The sequence below is a fragment of the Panthera onca genome, chromosome B1 (genome assembly GCF_046562875.1).
Source record: "Panthera onca isolate mPanOnc1 chromosome B1, mPanOnc1 haplotype 2, whole genome shotgun sequence".
In the NCBI taxonomy this organism is placed as follows: domain Eukaryota; kingdom Metazoa; phylum Chordata; class Mammalia; order Carnivora; family Felidae; genus Panthera; species Panthera onca.
In genome coordinates, this window is record NC_138342.1 from 203,782,061 (window position 1) to 203,806,263 (window position 24,203).

General features: G+C 49.1%; 1 protein-coding gene across 9 annotated transcripts in view; it reads right to left on the reverse strand.

The window, feature by feature from the left end:
• Positions 1-24,203, reverse strand: part of DLGAP2 (DLG associated protein 2) — a 777,915-nt gene that overhangs the window by 329,028 nt on the left and 424,684 nt on the right. For all 9 annotated transcript variants that reach the window (XM_078445206.2, XM_078445207.2, XM_078445203.2 and 6 more), the window contains one exon: positions 14,884-14,916. In XM_078445206.2, the coding sequence (XP_078301332.1) occupies positions 14,884-14,916 (33 nt within the window). The remainder of the gene's footprint in view (positions 1-14,883; positions 14,917-24,203) is intronic.

Below are 24,203 nucleotides of genomic sequence, written 5' to 3' on the forward strand. Positions count from 1 at the left end.
TATTTTAGTCCTTCTACAGTTCTCTAAAAATCTTTATTCTATATGGAATTTCCTTTGCTCTTCTCTTTTTGGATTGGGGGTAAAGCCCCAGAATGGCAGTCATCCACTCTGACCCTTTCCTTAGGAACTTATCATCAGCAGAGGCTTTGCATGACCTTTTGGCCTCACGTCTCCATAAATATCTGACAAGGAAACATAATTCCATCCACGTGAAAATGATGCTCTGATGACTTTCACGGCGCATGGAATTTAGGGTCTCACAGAGAAGCGAATCAGTGCTACTGTCCAGGCATCTCGGTGAGCATGATGTCCACACTCTCCCTGCGGCATCTGGGGCACAGATCTATCACGGTGTTGCTTTTCTTGTTCCACATTTTCTGCCACAAGCTACAAAGTGTGCTTGCTTCTACCTGCTCCATGAGCTAGCACTCTGACTTGCAGCTGGCACTTTGCCTTTCGGAACCCATTTACTTACTGAAGACGGAGGGGTTTGGACCACGTGATCTTTAAGGTCCCCCCTCTCCCCCATCCTTAATACCATGACCAAATTATGTGTGTATGTATCACACCACAGCTGCTTCTGTGTGATTCAGGAACATATCAGAGCCTGGTGTTGTAGTCAGAGGCCTCCAGATTCAGGTCTGATCTCTCACAGGTCATGTAAGACTGAGCTGGCAACTTTACTGACGTATTTATGATGGCAAATAAGAAGTAAACAGAGAGGAGCAAATCAAATAGATGGGCATTCTGACCACAATACAGCAGACAGCACCCAGTCGTGGCTGCTACAATTATCATTGCTGTAGAAGGAAGGAGTCATGGAAAATACTTAATAGAAGTTTTCTAATGAAGAAATTAAAGAAATACAGAGAATTTTTAAGTTAGAAAATTAAGAGCAAGGGAGTTACTTCTCTGCTCTTGTCAGCAGCCTGAATATTTGGTGTAAATTCTTAGTTTTAATTGAGCTGAATCACTGTTTTAAAAAATAAAAGTGGGCGCCTAGGTGGCTCAGTCGGGTCAGCCTCTGACATCAGCTTAGGTCATGATCTCATGGTCTGTGGGTTCGAGCCCCGCGTCCGGCTCTGTGCTGACAGCTCAGGGACTGGAGCCTGCTTCAGATTCTGTGTCTCCCTCCCTCTCTCTGCTCCTCCCCTGCTTTCTCTCTCTCTCTCTGCCAAAATAAACAAACATCATAAATAAATAAATAAATAAATAAATAAAGTAGAAACAACTACTTCAGAAAATAAATCCAAAGACACTTATGGTATGTTTTATGTGTTTACAGATGTTGCGCTATTCCTGTTTACATGAGCGTGTGTGTGTGTGTGTGTGTGTGTGCATGTTCAGCACGCTGACATTTGGGGAAAGAACAGTTCACTTTTAATCTACTCTCTTACATAAATTAAAACATAATTCAGAAATGCACTCTCCATAAATGTAAAAACACACGTAACTCATGTGGAGTGGGAAGTGACAAGCAGGGCTATCATGCTGGGGCACCACAGCCTAGTCCGTGACTTTGTCTCCCATACTTGAGAGCTGGCTGCTGACTGACGGGTTCCCAGCTGGTTTCCAAACCAGAAGTTGTACTTATAAGTTGCTGCCCTAAACGGGAAGTTGTACTGATAAGCACGCGCCCCAAACGGGAAGTTGTACTGATGAGTAGCCGCCCGAACCGGAAGTTGCACTGATGAGCATCTGCCCCGAACGGGAAGTTGTACTGACTGGTGAGTACCCGCCCCAAACCGGAAGCTGTGCTGTTGAGCGCCTGCCCCGAACCGGAAGTTGCTCTGATTAGTATCTGGCCCACAGTCCAAGGTCAGAGCAGCCTCTCAGTCTCACACAAAGGTATTAACAATTCATCGCAAGTTTCCCGCTTGGAATCACATCCATGTCTCTCCAGCCTCATCTTTGAACAGAATCCTTTCTCCCTCGCTGGGGATTCTACAGCACGTCTATCTTAATTTCGCATGCGGTATACATCCCAGCTCAGTACAAACAGCTTCTGAGTGGACACCTTCACACCGGCTGGAGAACCTGGATTAAATTCACATGCAGACCGATGCCTTTGTGCAGCGGACTCCAGCGTCCACGCAAAGCTAGGGTGCCTCCGGAAAGGATGGCGGAGCCACGGCGAGGCTGCGAGGCCAGCACGTCACCGCTCTCCCGCGCCACCTGCCCGCTTCCGTCCGCGCTTGCATCCACCCCTGGTGGCTGGATGGGCCGGTCCTCCGCCTCAGGCGTAAACCTAGGTAAGTGGCACCAGGTATACTTAAAGCCAGAAGACCAGTCGAGCAAGATCAAGATGGGAGACCGTCCAGGACCCTGTGTGTCGCCACAAGCTGCGGCGCAGTGTGACACGGGAGCCCCTGATCAGTGCCTCACGCTCCCCAAGCAAGCACTGGGCAGGTTGGTGACTGCACAATCCAGGGAGCTTCCTGTTGCTGCCTGTTAGTCCTCGCCCGATTCCTCGGAACCGGAGCCAATCAGGATTTGGCGTTAGGGTGAAGTCCTGTCTCTAAACTCACCCAGCTGTACCATCCAGCCTGGCAAGTCCCTTCCACGCATGCGCTGCCCCCCTCCCCCCGCCCCCGCAGCTCTCCGGAGCTGTCATCTACTCATTCTTATCATAAGGGCTGGCCCTGAGTAGGAATCCAGAAGCAGAACCAAGGTCACTTCCCAGGGGCCAGGTGGATTTTGTCAGAGACAAAACCTGTAGCACTGAAACGTTGATAAACTGTGATTGTTCCTTCCAGGTTTCCCTGGAAAGAGCAAGAGAGCTGTTCTTTTTACCTTTTCATGGTCCTAAATCTCCACGAGAAATTGACAAAAATGATGTATCCTTTTGTCCCTAAGGAATTTACAGACACTTCCAAAAGTTCTGCATATAGTTGTGGGCTTGTGACAGGCCTATGGCTCCTGGTCTGTCTTTAAGAGATGCAGGGGAAAAAATCTGCAGGGTGACATGGAAAGTCGCCCCCCCCCCAAACCTGAGTCCCACAGACCCCTCAGACCTCAACACCATGCTTCCCAAGCCTTGTCTTCTTCTGGGGTCCAGCTCATCATTTATTTCAGACACTTTTCCCACATCCAGTGCTCATCATTTGATGACTCCTTCCCACAGTGACATTATTTACTTCTTCTCCGACACTACTATAACACAAAGTTTAAAATGTTTTGGGATTTATACGATGCGCATGCCTTTCTTTCTCCACTAGACGTCATTGGTCCGAAGCCCTCGTCACCTGGCTCACCTCCCTCACACATCAGACACTCTCCATATATTGATCTACGTGAACTTAGAGCTTCAATGGCAAAACCTGGGAGGAAATGCTAATTGCACACATATGATACATCTTACGTTGTATCTTAAACTGGGGTGTTTCAGTAGCATCTGTCATCACATTAACTTTCCTTTTTTCACCTTGCAATACCTAAGTAACTATTTTAGAATTTGGGAAAATGGAGAATACCAACATCATTATAATTTCATTGTTCAAGAGCAGTAAGGAGCGTGTCTGTTGGAAGAGCCATCTTAGGTCAGCTTTCTGTATGTAAACCACTCAAATTTGTCAGCAGCAACGTGGAATCCATGTCAACGCTCTGGAACATTCCTCAATGTTGGTTTAGTTTGTCCCTCTAAGGACTGCTCTTAATTATATTCCCAAGAATTCCCACCGAATCGTCCCCACAAAGACTCAAAATAAAATTCACATTTTGCTCAGGAGTCCTGAGCAATTTCTCAAGGCAAATCGTGACCCTGTTCTCCCTTCCTTCCAGTCGCCTCCCACCGTATACCTCTCCCAGTTCAAGCGCTCATGACGACAGTGCTGAAGGGCTGGTACAAGGCCCACCCGTACGTGAAGGTTCTCTACTTCTCTCTCCAGGCTTTAACAGAATCAGGATAATGCACCTGGGAAGTACCTGCTCTGTACGATCCCCTGTGCTTTGGTCAGCGAGTCAGTGGTGTGTTAGCCTGACCGCGAGTTCACAAATCTCCTCTGTGCTCCTACTACCTGCCAGGCACTAATGCAGACGCTGCAGGTACAGTGACGTACCCATCGGCTGTGGGCTCTTAGTTTCCAACTGGGATGAGAAACTGTCATTGCAGACAGACAAGAAAGGTTTCTACAGCCATGTCTCCCAAGACTCCTAAAATGTGAAAGACAAAAAAAGAGCCCTCCCTCTCTCTTCTGTTCTCTCCTTACCCCAAAGTTCCTCTTTGCCTTCTGAGTCAAAGAAGCCTGGATAGAAATCATTCATGTGCAAAGTCTGACTGCATGTGAGAACCACCTTTCGCAAGACCACGTTGATTATCGTTATCGCTACAATGCCACTACTGGTGTGCTTGTGACTATTACGACTATCGTTTTAATTCTTATGTTTTCTTTAGATGCACAGCCGGGCACGTCCCCGACACCTAGGATAATAATGCCTGGCAGACACCAATGCAAACCACAGAAATGGAATCAACAACTGAACAAAGAAGTAAGCAGCAAAATACAGCACACACCTCCCTGAGTCCCCACTCTGCACCAGGCACTATGCTCAACACTGTCATTTTCAGAACGGCCTTGAGATGAGGGTACCGTCTTAGCCACTCTATACATGAGGACTTCAGACTCTGTGACGTTACATGATTTGTTCAAGGTCTGCAGGTTCTAAGGGGAGACAGCAAGATTTGCACAAAAATCTGTTTAGTTCTAGTTCTGTCTTCTTAATGTATGGTCTTTTTTAACCTCTTCACACATTTTCATTTGTACATTTCTCACTTGTTCATTTAATTGATAACTTTTTACCCCGGTAGCAGGTAATCTGCCAAAATTAACCACCGCGGACTTTGCAAAGATGTGGGGGAGGAACGTGAGTGGGCATAATGGGACGTGGCTCATCCCTCAACACAATTTTGAAAGACTGGTTCCCATCTGCCTTGTTCGCGTCACGTCTAATAATAAAACACAGAGTTTCGCTAAACAGCAGGTCAATGATGCACAGCGTCATGGAAACCAACTTGTGCGTATGCAGAGCACCCAGAAAATAGCAGCCAGCCTCTGAAGGCAGACTTCACTGTGCAGGCATACACACATGTGCAGACACACAACTGTAAGACGCGGAGCGTTTCCGGGTGAGAACTCATGCCCACGGGGTTGAGTGCTACTGAAAGCCCACACTCCGAATTAACAACAGATGCTGGGACAGGGGCTCCTGGTTCCTGCCGACTCCCTTTCTACCAGACTCAGAGCCTCGATCTCTCCCCAGAAACTCAGTAACCTTAGATAGAAGGCAGGAGTCCACATAGTAGACATGTATTTCAAAAACTATGCTTTAGAGCAAAAGCAGTGATTTTGTATCTTATTAGTCGATAAAGTCTTGACAATGAATAACATATGCACTGAGGTGCCACACTGTGTGTCCACCTTTCCATACATTTCTAGCCTGACAGATGTGTTCTGACAAGTGTGACTTCTCCCGACCAAAGTCACCTTGCACGTACATCCAAGTAGCTGGTTCCCAGCCCTGTGCATCCGGCATCCCGGCCCACACACCGCCGCCCATGTTGAGGAGACGGCCCACATAATTTATAAACTGTAAAACCACCCTTGCTCCCCAGGGGAAGGCTTTGTATGAGGGTCCACTGTGAACGGAGCTCAGAGGGGACGATGGCCTGTCTAAGGGAGAAACGGGGAAAGTCCATCATCTGTGGCATGTTTACTGGTGAGGCCGTTCCTGAAAACTCTCCCCAACCCAGGAACACATGGATTTTAAGATCTGCAAGTCCTTCCACACATGTCATTTCACGTGAGCCCCTCAACAACCCCACCAAGAAAGAACTTTGGCTCATTTCTTTTCAGAAAAAGTTGTCCTAGACCCAGCTTGCTTTTGTGCTTCCCAGACCGCTGCCGGCCTTGCCACGGCGACCTCATCCTGGGCAAGCACCCTGCCCGCGTCTGTGGGCCCTCAAAGCACGGGGCTGATGTCCAGACCCACAGCGAGCCCTGGGCCATCGGATGGGAGGCTGGGGGGGAGGGGGGGGGACGGGGGACGCACGCTAACTGCATGTCGGACATTCCCCTCCGAGGCTGGCACACGGAGGCCGATGCTGCAAAATCCCCAGGCATTTATGATTCGTGCGTAGCTAATGAGATGCAACAATCAGAGAGGAAAGCGAAATTAGGAATACGTATCACTAATCATAACAAGGGCTTTCGGAGAAAATGGTTTCTCCTTTCTGTCAGCCACTTAAAAAGATGCGTGCTATCTAAAACCCAGTCACGTGTATGAGCTAGAACACGGGTGTGTGCAAGAGAGGTCGCCGGCCTGACCTCGGGCTCACGTCCCCTCCTTTGGAGACGCTGCGGACGGACAGGCTGGGTGACAGCCTGCCCAGCAGGAAGTGAGTCGGAGGCCCCAGAAGTTGAGGCCTGGTTGTATCGAGGGTCAGGGCCCCTCGCAGGCCGACAGCAGGGCCGCACTGCAGAAGGGCGCATCTACACGGGCTGTTGGCCCACGAAGCTCTCCCAGCCCGCAGGCGCAAGGCACATGGATGCCTGCTCGTCCGTGGGCCGTGGTGGTACCCGCCAACCCAGAAGGAGCCTCCCCCAGCATCCCCGCCATGTTTGCCAGGGGCTAGCCGAAAGCACGCGGTTAGCCACTAGGGGAAGACGAGTAATACGTGCAGATAATATAGCCTCTGTGTGGACACGTCGTTATCGGGACCAGGAGCCACTCAGCCTCTCATTCCTGGAGCTCCAGGAGCCGCAAGGGCTCTCTCAGGGACACGGGGCTCGAGGCAGACCAACCCAAGACACCGCGTGTGGGGTATTTCATGCCCACATCATGAGAGCACGGACGAGACGCAAATTTGACAACAAACTCTTCCTTTCCAACAGGCAACATCCCAACGTGGAAGATGAACGGCGGACCCTGTCCTCGTGTGAAATTTCTCTCGTCAGCCCTTCTCCGGAACTGAAGACGACCTATTTTCAATTCCAGGGGGCTCCAGTCGGCTCGTCCTCTACGTCGGACTGCACATACCCCATCTGTACTTTCTCTTCCGAATATGCTTCAAAATGCAGCCAATAGTCATGAGTTTAGCAACAAGAAAATAGACAGTACTTTACCTAAACATACTAAATCTGCAACCTGATATTTAAATTGGTCGGTGACCAGAAAGATAGAGCATTTACTTATTCCTTGAGCACATTAATGAGGTAAAATTGCTTCAGCGCCAGCTGAATGCCTGAATCTCAGATATTGAATAATCTAAAAAAAATAGAAATGTGCAAATTAGGGTTCATTTGTGCATTTTATATCATTCTGCATAAATGCATAATTGTGACCGAGTCTCAGACACCAGATGGTCTATGTAACTCATCCCCACGTTCACTCTATTTTATCATATTTAGTAGCTGTGGCTTCACCTCTGATTCTAAGCGCGGCTGACAAAACTGCCTCTGCTGGTAATGAGACCAGATATCGGAGTGGTCAGTTTTATGCATTTGGCTCAGACACACACAACTGTGAAGTGCACCCCCCGCTGTGGAGATGAGAACGACACGGCCCCTCTGCTCGTGGTGCCCCGTCACAGGCCCAAGGCACATCAGGCTCTGACAGGCATCCGCGGAGAAGGACCTTGTATGGAGCATAAGACGAGGCACGACAGAGGGTGTCTGATGGGAAGGACGCGGGGCTTATCGCAGATGGCGCTGGGGCTGACCTTCAAGTCTGCTCCTGGACTTCTCTGTCTTTAATAAAAAGTATCACGTGTCCCCTCTCCCCCCATCCACGCAAGCCCTAACCTCTGCTAAGATAACAAACGTAGGCCACTCCTCGTGCCTTTCTCCATGTTGACCTCACACGTGCTCACGCACACACATATACACACGTACAGATATGTATAGGCACACGTGCCCACACACACAGACACACTCACACGCACATGTGCATGCTCCCCACACACCACTCTCCTTCCTCTGCCCACTGCACTGCAGAAACTCCTTCCACGTCCAGAATGAACTCACGGGGCCCTATGTCCCCAGGTAGGGACCCCAAAACGGGTATGTGTTACCTGCCACAAACATGGGTGGAAAGGCACACTGTGGCATGTTTGAAAGACTCTGCATGTGGAGTGCTGATGAGGGATTCTGACAGCATCTGAAGCAGGAGACAGTACAGTCTGACACGGGCTTTGGGAGCAGATGTTCACAGCTGGCTATAAACGCTGAGAGGGGAGTCTGGATTCTCTGAGCGCTTGGAGACCCAGTGAGGGGACAGCAGAGACGCTGCTTCCTCCTTCACACCGTCCCCACCAAGAGAACGTGCTCCAAGTGAATCTGTGTCCATCTAGAAACCAAAAGGATCCTACATTTCTGCAAATACTTCCAACAAAATCATGGTTGGTTGCATAAACACCTGCGGAGACAGTCACAAGTGTAGGAGAACTATGGCTGAACAAGAGGAAACTTCCTGAACGCGGCAGGAACCCCTTGGCAGACAGTAGGCAGCGTTCCCAGTCAGGGTGCCTGGGCCACAGGACCCCCTCTGAGCGCTCGTCTGCTCTCACCTGGGTGATCACTCCCCCCAGCACGACCCTGTGCACGGAGACAAGGGCTCTACTACTGGGGTTTGGGTTTGTCACCTTCTCCTGGCAATCCCCACACAGCAGTGAATTTAAATGACATTTCCTGTCTTTAGATACGCCGTCTGTCCTTTCATCGTTTTGTTGTACTAGGTAGTTATTTTATCAAGACTTCTGTTCCTTTTCAAAACCTGATTAGTAATTGAAACACAGCCAGTATCTGTACAAGCCCACCCTTCTATCCTGTGTTCCCATCCCCTTGAGCTTTCTTTATGTGGGTTAAAATCGTTCTTTGTATGCTTGTTTATCTAAAGTGGGTTTTTTCGTTTTTAGGAAAGGGGGAGTCCCATGTGGTCAACGATTCCGTAGATAATTTGTGATTTTGATCCCACTGCGGCCCTCAGGTTCTGACAGAACCGTAACTGATTTGGGAACGATTTTCACATCTATTTCACCAAGTGGCCTTCTGTAGCACACAGGCGCGGGGGCTCAGATCTCACGTCCATGCCTGGAGTGTGCATTCCTTGCTGGTAACTTTATACTCTTCCCATGACCCTGGAACCGTGCTGGGCTTCCTCTATGCCTTCTAGGTCAGGGTTCTCTCGTCTTCTCTCACACGGGGAAACCTGTTGAGATTCTGCAGTTTCACTCCGGGGCAGGGTCCCAGCACCTGCACCCCACACCTGCCAGGCTGTTCTGCCTCCACCCATCCCAGCACCCCCTTTGGGTTTTATTTCTCAGGGGCTACTGCGGCTTGAGTCTTGCCTCTCCTCTGGTTTAAAAGTGTTTCTTATCTGGGGCCCAGAGCTTTGCCTTCCTCCACTCAAGCTCAGGTGCACACCCAAAGCAGCTCTGACCTGCTGCACAGTTTGGTGTGTTTACGACACAACGAGAAGAGCTCCTGCCACCCTCCATCCTAACCTGGCGAGACCAACAGTTTTCCTTCTTGTATCCTCAACAGTATGTTCTGATTTGTACTAAAACACTAACCATTCGAAGGTCCCAGAACACAGATCGGCTGGAATGGAATTCTGTTTTCTCTCAAAAACCAGTTGAATTCTTCGGTTCCTAAGCAACGCTAATTTTTTCTCCAGTGCCTGGCACATGTTCAGAACTTACTAAATGCTGGTTTTCTTCCACAAATCTCCAAGAATAGCAATCAGAAAAGACCATTTTTACCCAAAGCATACAATTAAAGAGGTCTGATCTGCACACAATACAGGGCAGCAGCTACAGGTGAGGTGCTGACGCACTCGGCTTCCGTGAGCCCAGAGGTGGGGCCAAAACATTTCTTTACAAACCTACGATGCCCAGGCCTTGAAAAGCAGCCTTCCTATTTTTCTCCAATTGTTGAGAGATCCTAAAATCTTAGGAAGATATCTACTCAATTACGGCGCAAAAACAGAATGGAAGTTTTACGGTGTTTGGAGTCATTTGGGAGGCAAATCTTCAACACTTATATTAAAAAATCAAGAACAGGGGCGCCTGGGTGGCTCAGTTGGTTGAGCGTCCGAATTCAGCTCAGGTCATGATCTCACAGCTCGTGAGTTCGAGCCCCACGTCGGGCTCTGTGCTGACAGCTCAAAGCCTGGAGCCTGCATCGGATTCTGTGTCTCCCTCTCTCTCTGCCCCTAACCCACTCGCATTCTGTCTGTCTCTCTCAAAAATAAAATAAACAGTTAAAAATAAATAAATAAACAAATCAAAAAATCAAGAACAGAATGCTAGTAAATCCAGGAAACATTTTCCACTTTTTCTTTGTCATGAGTGAGGAAGAGAAGAGGTAGCTTGGGTTCTGATGAGGGAGCCTGTGGTGGGCTGAGGACAAAGTACAAGCTAGCCCCACCACCCCCACAGGTGGGATATGTGTGACATTCCTCAGGCTCTCCTGGCTGCCCAAGGACAAAAGAGAGGAAAGAAAACAAAGGATTAACCGACAGAGATCACAGTCATGCAGGACATGGGTCTCCATAGTTTACAAATATCTTAGTAAATTACAAGAAAGAGGCAATCTTATCAATAACCTAATCTCCAGAAACCTACAGACTCAGTTTCCTGGAGCCCCAACATCACCCTCCATAATGATGTGGAAACAAAGGCAGAAGGAAATGGCAGATAAAACTAAATGTCCTTATAACCTGCAGCCCATTGATAGATACTTGGGGCCAGCAGAGCAAAATGTTTCTCCAGGAACTTAGCATGTCTTAATGCTAATCTCTGCTGGAGGGAAAACAACCTTAGCTTGACAATAACTAGGCATCTGGGATCCTGGGAGTCTTCTATAATGTGTGAAAATCTCATTGCAAACTTCCCCTGGACTTTATTTCCATTAGTATATAACCAGCCTCTCTTCAGCGTCCCAGGGCAGCTCTTCCTGCCCACAGGTCCTGTCCCCGTGCTTTAATAAAATCACCTTTTTGCATCACAAATGTCTTCAAGAATTCTTTCTCTGGACCCCATCACCCCACCATCACCCCAAAACCTCATCAGGTTCCTTCTATTCGTAGTGAAATATAATAGTCTGTATGTCTGTCCAAAATTCTAAAAGCAGTATGCAATTTGTGTCCTGAAATGATCAAAGTAGAAAACAAAACAGATTTTAAAAGAAAGTCTCTTATTTTGTGGGGTTTTTTTTTTTTTGAACTTGAATTTTGCTCTGGGACCAGAATTTTTATAAACAACATTTTCCAAATAATCTACTATATATCGATGCCTCCATAAATGGTCTACTTTGGCTCTTAGGGCAAGTATCGCTAAAAGTCTTCCAGGCTAAAACCCATCCAAACGTTTTTGTAGCATTATTCCTTTGCACCAAATTTATATTAAGTAGCTCAATTTATTCCTTAGTTTTAATTGGGTTAAGTAATGTAGATGGAAGGCACTGTTATTCCATTGCAGGGGTCTCTAATCAGTCTTCCTAAACCCTTGTAGGCACCATTATCTGTCTTCCCATATCAGAAAATCTATTTGCTAGGAGAGCAAATTGAAGCATAAAAAAGTAAACAAACAGGCGTGTCCAGGAATTGACGTCTGTGGTTCTAGGCAACGTTCCCTGTGGTCTGGTTAAAAAGCAAGTGTTATCACGTGTCCGTCAATACAGTCTGAAAGGATCATATACTCTTCAAGTATTTTCCTGCATCAAACTGATGGGTTATATCACACGAAGCCCTCTGTCATGCTTGCAGCATCAACATAGACCGACCGCGTGATCTTGCCAGTTAAAGTGCAGTCACTCCCGTGTCTAAAGACAGCAGGAACCACTCAGAACATGATACAAATAGGGACAGTCTTACTACTCAAGGACTATCGCTAACTATTATAACAAGAATGCCCTTAGCAGATTCTAAACGTTGTTGTTTTTTTAAATTGGTCTCTAGTGTGGCAAAACACTATGGTCACCGTCTCTCCGCCCATGGCACGGTGAGTCTGGCTGAGTAAGGAGCCCCTCCACGTTCTGGCAGCCCCTCCTCGCAGCTTTCAGACTTGAACTGTCTGTATATTCTTGCTAGGAAGAAAGATACCCACAAGTAACAAGAAATTCCATTAAACATTTTCCTGTTGAGAACATAGTCATCCAAATTTCAGAAACCTTGCAAGGTAGAAAGTATAAGCAAATTTGCATACTGAAATTGTGGTCTACGTTTCATGTACAATTACAAATGTATGTTCTCTGAGAAACAGGGATCCCCAATTGTGGCATCCTCAGGTCTCCAGGACCCCATAAACTTTGTTCCTAGTCTGGCAGCCTGACAGATATTATCATCTGAGACAATGCTAATTATTCAATCTGAACCCAAAGAACTAGCTTCCTCCAAGAGAACTAATCATTAAAATGCAAATAGGTGTTTCCCACTTCACTGGTTTAGCAGAGAAAGACTGTTAACAGCCTTCTGACAAGAGAGAAGCTTAATGAGTTGATGCCTTAACCTTGTGGATGGAATGAGCACAGTGCACCCAGATCTGACTGCGTTCTGCACCAGCCTCCGGCTCTGATCCTTTCTGTGCAACAGCCTTTATGAGTTAACTCATAGAAGCTGCAAGAAATTACGGAACAAAAAAACTGATTTCTGATTCCACTCACTGCACTCAGGCAGCTCTCACTTAGACTAATTACTTAAACGATTTAAAAATGTATGAATATGCATGATAGTGCCTTTCAAAAAGTAAAGCCCAGCTGAGACCATGCCATCAAATCTTCCCTCCCTTTCTCTGATCTACGGATACCTCGCTTGCTTATCTGAGACGCTGATGGGCTGCAGAGACTGGGCTCGCAGAGGAGAAGGGGACCGGCGGCAGCGTGTCCCACGGCCCCACAGGCTCGGCCTCAGTCTCCCTGCCCCTCAGTCTCCTGGGGTTGGACAACTGGGATTGTTCTTTGAGTAAAGCAGGTCTTGCTTCACATCTACAGCTGGAGCTGCCCCCAGACTAAGGCCGTATCTCTTCCCTCTTCTGACATCGTGACACCTTGGGTGTGCATGGACAATGTCTGTAATGTGGACGTGAGGCAACAGCAGGCTGCTGGGGGCACAGCGGCGACTGTCCAGGACGGGCAGACACAGGGCTGATGTCGGACAGGGTGGGGCTGGGACGCTCCAGGTGGAGGACCCCACCCCAGCCCGCAGCGCAGAAGGCCCCTGCGCGGAGGTCAGCCCCGGGGTCCCACGACCAGGGCGTCCACAGGAACACACAGACACCTATCCCTGTGCGAAGACTCCCACCTTGATTCAACTGCACCCTCGATTCAACACCACCTGGATTCAACCACACCCTCCCACGTGAGCTCTACCGATTTGTGGCAACCGAAATCTGCTCTTTCAGGACAGCGTGAAGCAGCAAAGAGCTGAAGACCACAGGACGCACACAGACCGCAGACGACAGACACTGTGAACAGGGCCAAGCAGACGAGAAAGCATGATGCGGCGTGGACAAGCCACGAGGTACAGCTCTCTCTTATATCTCAGGGTTTCTCCAGAGCACGGAGCACACGGAAAACGTTCAGCAAAAAGCGCGTATGTTGGGAGTGGGCAAAGGGAGTGCACAGGGAGCAGTCGCGTGACGTGCACGTTCCCGGCGTGGGAAAGACAACACAAATTGTATGAGGAGAAGGAACAGAATCTCCAAATGCCGGAAGGACACAGACACGCTGGAGAACGTTGTCAGCACCCACCACACCCTCAGCGCCTGGGAGAGGGGTCCTGGGAGAGCAGTCAGGAGGCAGCCGCTCTCATCAGGAACCTACCCTGGAGGGCCCTCTGCGACCCCCGACTCTGACACCCGACTCTTCTGTGACCCTGGAAACACCAGGGGTCCAAAGTCGCGTGTTTTCTGTAACAGTGACACTTAAGACTTTACACTTTAACTTAGTGCACTTTGTCACAGCCGTATCTGTGCGTAATAAATTCCATAAACAACACAGCAAGAACTCTGAAAACTTAGCCATATCTCAACCACAAAACTGAAGAAACAAGAGTGTTTGATGGAATTTCCAAGTTAACCCAATATTCACTTTTTTTTTTCAGCTTGTGGGTAAAAATCTTCCCAGTGAGTATGACTACACTTACATAGCTCCGTGCACTTATCACAGTCACTTTGGGGTCGTGGACATACTTCAGAGGCCATCGCGAGGCTTCTGCAGTGTGCCAAGCGAGAAGTTACTGCTCTGACCCCAGAAATCAATCCCCCCATTAGCGGAGGTCCTGTGCTGACCACATTTTATTTTTTATTGTGACACTGAAAAATGTGACAGATTTTGGCCTTAACAATTTTGGAAGATAGTTAAATCATATAACCAGGAGCTCTACTTTGGAAAGTATTGTAGACACATAAAATTCAAATTATCGTATATTGTTTAATAACGCTGATCACCAGCAAAGTTCATGCTGTGTCTCTCAGATTTAGTCACTAATACTAAGGAATGGTTTTCCGAGGTCCTATTTCATAGGAGGCTCATCAGGACTTTTGCTAATATATTGAAAGCCAAGAAATACGTATTTCTAATGCTGGAATTTATTACCCAGAGAAACCGGATGAAAATCTCTAAATCCAAAACAAAAAGGAAAAATGCTGTAATTTGGTCGTGATTCCACTTTCCTAGGGAAATTACCTCCTCCCTACCCTCATCCTATACATCACACAGATGATTTTATCCATTTTCCATCAAACACCTTGAAGAATGCTTCCAATTTGTAACACGCGCTTGGGCGCGCCTCACCGCCGTCTGTCACCGTCCAACACAACACATGAGCCACCGTGGAGCCCCCGCCACGCCCACGGGAGGCAGGGGTGGTAAGGACGAGTACACTCACCTTCCGGCTCCCCGCAGAGGGTGCACTGGGATTCTGCAAAAGGAAGAGAGAGAGAGAGAGGCCGTTACTGAGGGGTCTCCAGCTGGCGCCACAGGTTAAACGACAGAGCAATGACAGAACCGCCCGCTGGAGAGACGGGTGCCGTCCAGCTGCGTCCACCTGCCTCACAGACATGGGTGGCCATCTCCATGCCACAGCCAGCACGGCTCCCGCACCTGAGCAAACTCCGTTTCAGAGAAACTACCTTAGCAAATACCTCACATATTACATTTCAGTAGAATACTGATCTCTCTTTGTCATATGCACATGCACACATTAAACATGTTTTCATGACTGTGTATGACTCAACACAAATCACTTAGCTGAAATAAATGTTATGTTATATCACCTAATTTAACATCTAAACCTTTACTATGATTACAACCCTTGTATCTGCTTCCAGGCACACACAATTATGAGCAAAAGAACGATACTATATCTCAGTAAAAACACTAAGCCTATAAGCACTGAGTGTCCTCACTGAGCAGGACCATGCCTCTGCGTCAGGCCCTGCAAAACACACCCAAGGCACTTGGGGGTTGTGGCATTCACATAGGGAAATGACCGTAACAAACACAATACAGTAAATGTAGGTGCAAATGGCTATAAGATATTTGTCTTTTGGAGGAAGAGGTCAGACTTTGGCTCCAGGTCACTGTCCACCTTCCTGAGTAACTCTGGGCAGGTGACTCACCCCCGTGGCTCCAGAATGGGGACACTGGTATCCTCCACGCAGGGACAGGAGGGCTGAGTGACAAATGCATTCATTCAGCCCATCAGGCACCGGGCACTCAGGGGAATGTGGCCTCCTTCCACTCCAACCCCAAGGAGCAGCGAAGGGCTCACGGAAGAGACCGTCTGGGCTGAGTCGCGAAGGACACGTAGGATTTTCAGTAGAGAGGAATATAGCACAAGAGCATCCAAGTCAGAGGACAGGCTTGGGAGAAGGCAGACGGCCAGTGACAAGTGACAAGTCTGGCTGCAGGATAGGACAGGGCTGGCGGGCATCAGCATCAGATAAGTGGGGAGGAGACACTGCCGGCAGTTTGGGAAGGGAACTGAAAGTCATAAAAGGAGCGGAGAGGTTTTTTTTTCTTTTAATGTAAAATTAGGAGCCTGGAATGGTTTCTGAAGTGGGGAGTGTGGTGTGTTCATCAGTCTGTGGTAGGACCACCTTGGTGGCCAGGACAGGCTGGGAGGGGACAAGTGAGGGAGTCCAGAAAACGGGGGAGCCAGAGTGTTCAACAGAGAGGCCACAACTAGGTGCAGGGGCCTCGCTCCCTTGGACACCACGCCAAGGTCTAGGAGCACACAGACGTGGGCTCAGGACTTAGGCCTGGGGTCAGGACACAGGGCAGCTGGCACAGCACTGAGGCCACATCCCTGCAGCCACGGGAGTGGACGCCAGTGATCAATGCAGAGATAAGCAATGAATTCACAGCACCACTGATCGGGGATCCACAGGAAACAGGAAGTAGGGACCTCTCGCCCAGTGCCCAGCGACATCCCAGGAGCATCACTCAAATCTCAAAAGCCAGGCCCCCCTTGCACAGCGGCATCTGCCTTCTCTGTGGCGCACCATGGCTACGATGCTGAGCACACCCCAGATGATGCTGGAGACCCCTTGTTGCCTCCCCTGTGGGTGAGCTGCCTGCACTAAGGGACCTTTTCCTGGCCACACGATGACACAGGAGCCTGATGTCCCCCGGCCCCGGCTCTCCTCACGGTGACAGGACAGACAGAAATGGAACTTCTCCTGGGGCCTCTGGGAGGCATGTGTGTCTATGGGGGAGAAAGAGGTGATGGCTCAGGGCTCCCTAGTAGACCAAGGAGCTGGGGAAGGGGACCAGGGAGGCGGGCAGCCTGGGGCCAAGGGCGGCCGTGAGTTCAGAGCCACTCACATGGGAGAGCCGGGTTTACCCCTTAGCCCAGCCTCAGCCAAGACCTCCGTCCACCCTTCCTTCCCCTACAAGAGACCGGAACTCAGCACCAGGCTGCTCAAGTAGGACGTAGTTCAGACACTGGCATCCCCACTCATCCCGAAGTGCTAACCTGATCCAGGAATATAGGATTTCTCAGTACATCCAATCCCCACCACAGGTCAGGTGTCAGAATTATCCACCAAGTTCAAGGCACAGCGATCACACAATAATGATCAGAGCACAGTAACTGACAGTGAATTCAATTCTGTGAATCAAAGATCACCAGGCGCCTGGGGAAGCATGTCAGTTTGACCACGGGCAGCATTAACTTCTCCAGAGTCCAAGGCTTAAGCAAATGCCATTTTGGAGTTCATTATTAGTGCACCTAGGCCTTATCCTTAAAAAAATTATTTCCGGCAAGATCACAGGTAAGAAACCATCATCCTCTGTGTTCTAAGCCCAGGCAGGACACAACGTGACTAACTCATCACTCTTTGGTATAGTCCAACTATTTCCTGTAAAGCTCCGTCATGGGCCTTCTGCCGTGAGCTGCAGGGACTGTTAGCAGGGTGGTGAGGCTTTCCATTTGTCTGTGGCAAATGCATCCCTGGGGGACCCACTGCCACACTGATGAGAACGACCCCAGGGAGCACCGGAAATTCCACGTGCCCCGAGTCTCAAGCACAGGTTTTCATGTGAAGGAACCAGCCAGCCTGTGTGTGGAAGGCGGCTGGGGCCAAGTGCTGTTCCCCACTTTACATGGATCATAGACGTCATCATCCTCACAATCAGGAAGATATTCCAAGATGACAATTTAAGCTGAGACCAGTGACCCCTGTCAATGGTGGCCTGTTGACCTCATTATAATGACATTTCCTCCTAAGTCCCTGACCATCAGGGCACCAGACTCTCCCCTCCCTAAGTGCCCTGGGAGCTGACTGTCCGGAAACCCAAGGACAGCAGGCCTGCCCAGCTCTGGGGACTCTACCTGAACTCAAGCAAAGCACAGTGAACATACACGTTACAACCGTTTTTTCTGCTGGAAATGCGCCGGGGAAGTTTCACAGAAAGGTGAGCTGTTTGATGAGCTTAAGTATTTACCCAATGTGGGCGGGAGGGAGGAGCATGTGATCTACGCCAACCTGTCTTCCCTCAGGAACACCCATTAAAAAAAGAGACACAATGTAGAAGGGAATTAAACTGGATACACTGTGAATTCATCATCATTAGTACAGAGTCTCATTTAAATTAGGAGAAGACTACACTAATTTATGCTAATTGACGTAAGATAGAGAAATCTGCCTGATGATCTTATGTGCCCATAATCTATACCTGAACCAGACGCAGCCCTGGAAGGATCGGCATATTCCCCAAACTGCAAAACACGAACCGTGAAAGTCTAACCCGCTCTTGCTTTGGCATAATCTTCCCAAAGTGAGGGACAGCTACGTCTCCCGTGTGAATCCGTAAGGCATTTTACGTGTGGAGGTTACTCTAAATTGCTACACGTGTTTTCAGAGCGGTGGCTTTCAGTGTAAGTGTGAAGCATGCACACATGTAGGGTCTCTCCCGCTGGCCGTGGGCTGGACAGTGTGGGTGGTGCTGGCCGTGGGCTGGGCGGTGTGGGTGGTGCTGGCCATGGGCTGGGTGGTGTGAGTGGTGCTGGCCGTGGGCTGGGTGGTATGGGTGGTGCTGGCCGTGGGCTGGACAGTGTGGGTGGTGCTGGCTGTGGGCTGGGCGGTGTAGGTGGTGCTGCCATGGGTGGTGTGGGTGGTGCTGGCCGTGGGCTGGGTGGTGTGGACGGTGCTGGCCATGGGCTGGGTGGTGTGAGTGGTACTGGCCATGGGCTGGGTTGGGCGGTGTGGACAGCTCCTGTGGGCTGGGCAGTACAGATGGTGCTGGCCATGGGCTGGGTGGGTGGACAGCGCTGGCCGTGGGCTGGGTGGTGTGAGTGGTGCTGGCCATGGGCTGGGCGGTGTGGACGGCTCCCATGGGCTGGGCGGTACAGGTGGTGCTGGCTGTGGGCTGTGCGGTGTGGCTGGACAGGGGACAGCAGACCCAGGTTGGCAGCAGGAAGGCAGGCAGGGGTGGTGGAGGGCCCGGCATTGGGCTGCTGTGCCAACTGTATTAATTTGCCGCTCCTCACATACTCCCCTGCCTCCCTCCAGCTGGGGCCGCGACTAACGGGGGCCAAGACCTCACAGCTTATGTCTGTCCTCCCGAGTCTCAAAGCTGCAGGAGACCCCATGGCTCTCATCCCAGGGAAATGCTGCAGCACAGGGGCCACCAGAGGTGGAGTGAGAAGCCATCCTCTGGATGGGGGGTGGGGAGCGAGTCAGACCTGTGGGCACCACAGGGGCAGAGCAGCACTGTCACCACTAGTGCCCCCCAAACATGCACACAGTGTGAACACCCTCCGCAAAGATCACATGAACAGGATCACCCGTCCACACGCTTAATGGGACCGGGACACGGAACTCTATGATTTCACGGCTATGTGATAATATGATGGTGCAACAGCTCAAGTAACCTATTCATCAGCCAAGGAACAGCTTAACTGGGTCACGACCATTGACACCAGGGGTCTTAGGAGCTAAAATGGGAATATCTCAAACATTCAAAAGTAAAAAGAGGAAAGCATAGAATATCATATCTCATTTCCATTTTTGAAAGCGTGTTAATATTTTTCAACATGTAGAGAGCCTACTGTGTGCCAGGGCTGCTGATATGCACTGAAAATACTGTTATGATACACTGGGTGCTGTACACGGATAAATGCAGAGCAAAGCCGAGAATGACAAACAGTGGATTTATATCAGATGATTTCTAGGGATACAGGGCAATAGGAGTGAAAGTACGGGTTACGGACAAGGAGTATAACCTGAAGCTCTCAGCAAACTTAGGCTAACTTTTCATTTGAAAAGCATTTTAAAAATGCAAACAGGTTAAGTATAAAGGAAAAAAATTTCTGGCACAAATCCAGTCCCTAAATATTAGCTGTTAGTATGACAATCATCTGAGTTTGCCCTCGTTCCAATTTCAAAATAAACAGGACACGATTACACTATCTAGGAGAGTAATAGATTCTACTCCAAGGGTGTTCCAAAAGTAAATGGGATAATCGTGAAGATGCCTTATCCCCAAACCTAGCACACGGTGATCAGTCACCAAATGTTAGCAGTTCAGTAAGAATGTTCACTGATCATTTTTCTACAAAGATAAGAATCACCTCACGTGGGCAGACACTGACGACAGGAGCCAGTTACAATACTGTAAGAGCTGTGCCTGAGGGAGGAGAAATGTAGCAACGCACATGTAGCCCCGAAAGATGGGAGCACTTGCAGGGACAGCAAGAGTGACCGGGGCTTTGAAGGATCAGTAGGAGTTCTCTAGGTGAGGTGTGGACCTCTTGGGAAAGGAGTCTGCATCAGCGTCTGGGGAAGGAAATTATGCAAGTTCTATTTCTAACCATTTTCAAAGTGTTCCATTAAGCAGAATATTGTTCCATGCTATCTCTTTCTCATCTCTTAATGTGCACTCCCGTTAAATCTTCAATACTTGAGAAACACGAGAAGAAATCCCACGAGAAGCCATGTAGCTGGGCCACAATCTGGCTGCACATATGCCCCGCTGTTAAGTGGTGACTGGAGGGTAGGACCATTCATTCACTCAATCAAATAATTAAATGTCAACAGAATTCCAATGAGATTTTATTATACAAAATTTAAAAATGTGAAGGCAAACCCAGAAATCAGTAGCTTTAATAAAGCAATAGGTCATAGGGAACAAAATATAAAGTCCACAGACAGATGTCTGGAAGCCCCTGTTTGCTGCTCATCGACCTCTCTCCACTCTGGATCCGTCATAACACATACGATCACAACTTCAGGATCAGCGCTAATGTGGGATGCTCACATATCTCCAAGGACGCCTCCCTCCGTCCTTCCCCTCTCCCTGAGGACACAGTTGTGACCAGAACAGCAAACGGCCATGTGGAGCACTGGACCGTCCACGACTGTGGGAGCGGCAGGCACTCAGCAGGCACTCGGCAGGGCCGGGAGGCCCTCCAGCTGCCTCTGACCTGAGTCACCTGTGAGTGCCTGCTTCTGCCTCTCCCGTTTCCAGCCGTCAGGTCCCTAAATGTCATCTTTGACTCCGGAATGCTTCTGGGGAGCTGATTCACCTTCAGAGTAAGTTTGACTTAGGAAAGTTAAATAATCGCCTGGGATCTCTGAGCAAAACCAGGGTCCCGACGTCACTTGCTGGGATGCATGCTCACTGCCGGCAGAGGTACGCCGGGGTGAAGACTGCGCTGCAGAGTAAATGGCTTGTCTGCAAATAATCCAAGGGTCACTCCATTCTGTGCCAATTTTATCTACGAAATTTCAAGCTCCTCATGATTCCGATCTTATTAACTCCTGTGACAACTATATGTAAATACCAGCATTATTATTTCTTTCATTCAGTCAGGAAAAGAGAAGTCTTCACGGGCCAGCCATGCAGGCAAGTTAATAGCCAGGACCAGCGATTTATTTCAATTTATTTGTGTGAAATTGCTCCTGAAATACATCCATGGCACCCACGAATGCTCAACATGATGTGCTCTTGGCATTTCTGTTCTCGCCAACAAAACATGCACAAGCCGATCTCCCCGTTAAATCAGCCGCTGTCCCTGCAACTGCATGAAGGAAGCTTGTGTCGAACCTGATTTCTGGTTCCCAAGGATGTACCCCAGTACAGTGACTGCGACATCACAGCCAATACAACGGACGGCTCTCCTAAAAGCTAATGCCCCCAGGGTTCTGCTCTCGGTCCACTGGTGCCTCATCTTCCGTGGCCTCCTTGGGGGAGCTCCCCAAATTCATGGCTCAACTGCCACTCCCTTATGCCAACAGCCTTCCCCGAGCCCAGATCTGCAGACCCCAGGCCCAGCAGCAGCCGCTGAGACCCACCGTTCGGGCAGAGACGCCCCCCGCCCCTCAGTCTGGGCCTGAGCAACCCGGCGTCTGCCTTTCCCCCGTATTCAACCATACCCACCACATACAGTGCCATGTCCCCAGCGTCTGACTTCTCACTCTTGCCCAGCACACCACGGCCTCCCAATGGGCTGTTCCTGTGGATCTCCAGGGGTTCTCGCAGTGCACGGAGGGTCTGTGCTCCCTCACTTCATATGCTAAGATCCTAGCCCCCAAGCTCAGCTTACTGAGTACAATGTCTTCACGACTCGTCCACGTGTAGCCTGTGGGTGAATTTCCTTCCTGTTTAAGGCTGACTAATGTTCTACTGCAGGGACAAGCCACTATTTGTCTATCCACTTGCCCATCCTTGGACCTCTGAATCACTTCCACCTTCTGGCTACTGTCAGTAATGCTGCCGCGAACATAGTGTACCAGGGTCTGGGTCCTTGCTTTCATTTGTTCTGTGCATATACTCAAAAGTGGGGTTGCTGGGTCATATGTGCAATGGACTGATGGTCTATGTCTCCACCCCTGACGCCCCCTAAATTCATATGCTGAAATCTTACCTGCAAGGTGATGGTATTAGGAGGCCAGCCCTTTGGAAGGTGATGAGGTCATGAGGGTGGAGCCCCCACGATGGGATCAGTGCTCTTATCAAAGAGATTCCAGGGCTCCCCTCCCTCTTCCAAGTGAGGACACCCCGGAAGAGGTCCTCACCAGGAGCTGACCTCACTGGCACCTGGTCCCAGACTCCCAGCCTCTGAAACTATGGGAAAACACATTTCTGATGCTGATAAGCCCCCCAGTGTGCCGTACTTTGTTACAGCATCCCGAACGAAGAGAGTCCTTCATATCGCCACTAAAGTGAGCCATCAAAAGTGCAGATGATTCTACCACAGATAATATGACCCATGAGTGACCTCCTCTGCATGATGATGCCAAGCTGATCCTGCCTGTTGCACAAGCCCAAACTGTAAGAACCATGTAAATCCTACCAATTAAATCTGCAACATGTGAAGACAGATGGACTGGTTGTTTGGCCTTGTTTTATTTTGTATAGATTTTACTTTTTAGAGCCTGTTTTAGTTTCACAGCCAAACTGAATGAAAGGTGCAGAGACTTCCCTTAAATCCCTGCCTCCCCCGCTGACACAGCCTCCCCCTCCACCAGCATCCCCGCCAGATAGTGCATTTGTTACAGCTGATGAGCCCACATGGACACGTCATCACCCAGATTCTGCAATTTACATCAGGGTCCCTCTTGGTGTCGTACATTCTACGGGTTTGGACAAATGTACCATGTCTTGCATCTGCCGTTACAGGATCCTACACAGTAGATTCACTGCCCTAAAAACCTTCTGGATGCACAGGTTTTCACTCAACCTGAAGAGTATGTTTGGGTCCCTAGTGGTCAGTATCTCAAGACTTCACTATCTCATCATGATCCACATAGTTAATCAAGGCTAAAATATAGGTATAGTTTTTGATGGTTTCCTTTCCCTCCTACATCCAATTAATCATTAGTTCTCTCAAATTGTTAACTCCAAAATTCACCATGAACCCACTCCCTGCCTCCATCCTAACTGCCAAGACCATGTACCAGAGCTACCCAACATGCCCTCCACCAGGGTGAGCTTTCTGGGTGCTCCTAGGTCCAGCCTGGTGTCCAGCATGGCAACTCCACAGCATAAGTCAGACCATGCTACACCCTCTGAGAGCCCTCTGGTGGGTCCCCCTCACACTTAAGAAAACAGCTAAAGTTCTCCCAATGCCTGAGAGGTTCTGACCCCTGTTCCTTCTGACGTCGGCACTGGCTACAAGGCTCTGTCCTCAACGTGGCTCTGTCCACGTACTGGTGGCCAGGAGGACTTGTATCTGCTGTTCTCTCTCAGGAATGTTCTTCCTTCAGACCTTACAACAGGGCTGCCCCCTCTGCTCTGAGAAATTCATCCTTAACAAACTCCTCTGCTGTTGTCTCTATCCAGTGCCCTATCTCATGTTCATCCTCAAACTCATTACTGATTTATTTGTGCATCTGGTTAAAGACTTGACATTCATCTCTTTCCCACCCAACAGAATACAAACACAGTGAGAGCATGATTCTTGTTTACTGTGTTCCTCTATCACCAGATCTAAAATAGTTCCTGTCACACAACAGATACTCGATGAATGTGTGTTAAATAAATCACAACACTCACGATTCTTATCACCATGAGGAGTTTCATCACCAAAATGCACAAAATGTACCTAATAATATGTACCAGGATCCATTAGCCAGCAGCAAAGGTGGTACCCTTTGCTGTATCTCAGGCAGGACACAAGTACCTGTTATGCCCCACATTAGAAGATGCGCCAGGTATGGGTACGAGGTAAAACAGGAGGGTGGGAGCCATTGGAACAAA